This window comes from Diaphorina citri, unplaced genomic scaffold, assembly GCF_000475195.1.
Source record: "Diaphorina citri unplaced genomic scaffold, Diaci psyllid genome assembly version 1.1 scaffold929, whole genome shotgun sequence".
Taxonomy (NCBI): Eukaryota; Metazoa; Arthropoda; class Insecta; order Hemiptera; family Psyllidae; genus Diaphorina; species Diaphorina citri.
Window position 1 is genome coordinate 1 of NW_007378360.1, and position 2,897 is coordinate 2,897.

The window sequence follows — 2,897 nt, forward strand, 5'->3', positions numbered from 1 at the left end:
CATCCAGAAGAATCACCTGTCTATGAATTACGACAAGATGTCGCGGGCCCTCAGATACTACTACAGGGTGAACATTCTACGCAAGGTCCAGGGCGAGCGACATTGTTACCAGTAAGTATTGTATTCCAATCTAGATACATATATGACTTGTTTTTTCTTTTTTGAGAAAGGGAAGTGCAACAACGGAGGTGTTATTGTCTTGAAATCGAAGAGTGGACAGGAGGAGAAAGCTAAATAAAGCACTACTTATACTAGCGGAGGAAGACCTCCAAGCTTACTAGGCTGACGTAACGGGCCTTAGATGTTTCACATTTTGAATTTGAGATTAACATCCTTAGAAAATTTATTCGCCCAGAATCAGTATTTGACCCTCGTGGCCTGTCACAACCCGGCAGCATATAGTATAAAATTAAAAGGCCCATAGTGCGATAACTTTTTTACTACCTTATCCGATAGGAAGGAAATTAATATATTTTATTTTGTGAAGGCTTTCACATAAATCTGAACGATCCGATTTCGACTCTTAAATCTAACATCCCTCTTCCCCTCCCTAGGTTCCTGCGAAACCCGAGCGAGCTCAAGAGCATCAAGAACATCTCCCTCCTCCGTCAGCAGATGAGCACGTCCTCCGGCAATTCCAACCCGTCCACACCGACAACTCCCACGTTCCCGTCTCCGTTCGCCTCCTCGCCCACGGTGAAGAGCGAGCCGCTAGAGTGTGACTATGTGGACGAGCCTACGGACCTGAGCACCGGGAACTCGCGGGAAGCGTATCTGCGCGACCGGGAGAACCAGAGGCGTGACCGGGACAGCCGGGAGAGCTATCTAGGTAAGAAGAAAGTTTACTTTACGACTAGTTTATGCGAACAGTATAAATAAACACTATATTATTATATTATTTACCTTGGATGGGTGTAAATCCACTATGTTCTATTTCCCTGAGTATAAAAAGTCTTAAAGGCCAACAGAGGGCCAACCCGTTGAGCAGAACAAACTTTGGAGAACTTGGGTTATGGAGAAACAAATAATGTTACATTTGTTACAAGTTCATCAAAAATAACTACTTACATATGTAAAGTAGGTATTTCAGTGAACCCAAAGGTCCAATTGACTCTAAAATAAGGAGCCAATTTCCTTTGTGTTGAATATATTTTTTTTTTTTTCAAAATCGTCGACATCAAACTTCGAACTTTTTCTTTCTTGTAGGCAGGTAATCCCGCAACTCATGACCTCATCAGGTCATGAGTTGCGGGATTATAGTTGAGCTCTTTCACCCAACCACGTCCGTTCTAATAACCAAATCTTTCTCATTCCAGACGGCAAGTACGATACGACCATCAAACTCGAATACAAAGATGGCGTCAAGAAAGAAGATTTCGGTCCCGACAATAACAACACGTCCATGCATTTGCAGCTGAACATTAAGAATCAAAACATCTCCACTCCTCAGGACTTGACGCTAACGAAGCACGACTCTGTGCATTACGAAACGGCAAACTCCTATGCTTGAGAGAAAATGTGATTTTGATTCTCAATTTTTCCTTGGCACGCCACCGTGTCGGTTTTTTAAGGAATTTTGCGAGAACCTTCGCGCTTCGCTTTGGGATGGAATGATTTTCAATTTTCTGCCCGAATGAGACTGAATAGTCCGTGTACCCTGGTAGAAGCGGTTCTATCGTCTGTGATGAATTGATGACTTTTGGTTATTACTTCAACCTCACATTTTGGATGTCCATAAAAGATTTCAAGCTCTAGGAATTTTTTATTGCATCTGTGTTTGATATATCTTAGGTACCAATACCAAATTACTGTCGAGAATTGTCCACTTTTGGTACGATTACCTAACCATTTCATCTCAATTTTATGGGGTTATCTTGCACAAATCCAAGATGAGACATTGAAAATTTTTAATGATGATACTTTTTTTTTTTTAAATCTGTCAATCTTTTGAAAATTCACTGTTATAAATTTAATTTCTAGAGTAGATTTTTGTTCTTTATTAGGAAAATACTTGTTCTTTTGATGCCAATTTACCACACAAATTCATGTTTGTGTTTTTGATTGTTGACAAATCAATTCTTCTGTCCCAATCAAAAGAGATGACGGTACGTGAACGTCAAGATATAAAAGATCCGTGTAGGATTCAATTTTTCCTTGAAGTATTTCATTTATTTTACCTAGATATTTTATTAATTGGTTACCAATTTATTATTTATTTTTTTATATGATTTTATATAATTGTAATGATGTTAAAAAAATAATTCATTTAAGAAAACTTATTTTGTAGAAATGATCAAAAAAATAAGAAATGTATAGAAGGGCACGAATTCTTCGAGGTGGAAACTATAAGTGCACACTCAAGTGATTTCTCACCAATAAGAGTTCAGCTCAAAGTGTTTATTTTTTGTTGTGATAATATTTTAAATTGTAGAAAATATGAAAACAATTTATTCGTTGATTTCTTTCAAAACTATACTTGATGTTCCAAATAGTTTAATGCTAAAATGTTGTTGACAAGCATTTGACACTTTGTCTTGATCTGGCTTTAGAGGTCTTTGACGAAGCACGTTTAGGCCGTTTTACCTGCAATACAAACTAACAATAAATCAAACTCAATATCTTTTCTGAACTTTCGTCTTGGAAATATTTCAACTTTCTTTTATCCTGATACAATCACAGCCCACAATCCATATACTGTGTCTTGAATAAATGGTTCCATTGTACAGAATTTTGAATAAAAACAGATTTTGCAAAATAAATTGTTGATCTCAAATATGAAAATAAAAATAATCCAGTAAGATAATTAATAATAAAAAGTTGCGTGTAAAATAAGAAATTTTTAAAAATGGAAAATAAATAAAGATTTATTTACTTTTAGTGTACAAAAAATGCATTTC

General features: G+C 36.5%; 1 protein-coding gene across 1 annotated transcript; it reads left to right on the top strand.

The window, feature by feature from the left end:
- Nucleotides 1–6: 6 nt before the first annotated feature.
- LOC103513130 (ETS-related transcription factor Elf-1-like) lies at nt 7–2,682 on the top strand. The gene is made up of 3 exons (XM_008477941.3): nt 7–111; nt 555–829; nt 1,317–2,682. Exons 1-3 carry the CDS (start codon nt 23–25, stop codon nt 1,508–1,510), a joined length of 558 nt encoding a protein of 185 aa, XP_008476163.1. The 5' UTR covers nt 7–22; the 3' UTR covers nt 1,511–2,682.
- Nucleotides 2,683–2,897: the final 215 nt, after the last annotated feature.

Coding starts and splice junctions, on each gene's coding strand:
- LOC103513130 (XM_008477941.3), top strand. CDS start 23: ATGAATTACGACAAGATGTCGCGGGCCCTCAGATACTACTACAGGGTG. Junction 112..554: donor GGCGAGCGACATTGTTACCA/GTAAGTATTGTA, acceptor TCCCCTCCCTAG/GTTCCTGCGAAACCCGAGCG. Junction 830..1,316: donor CAGCCGGGAGAGCTATCTAG/GTAAGAAGAAAG, acceptor TTCTCATTCCAG/ACGGCAAGTACGATACGACC.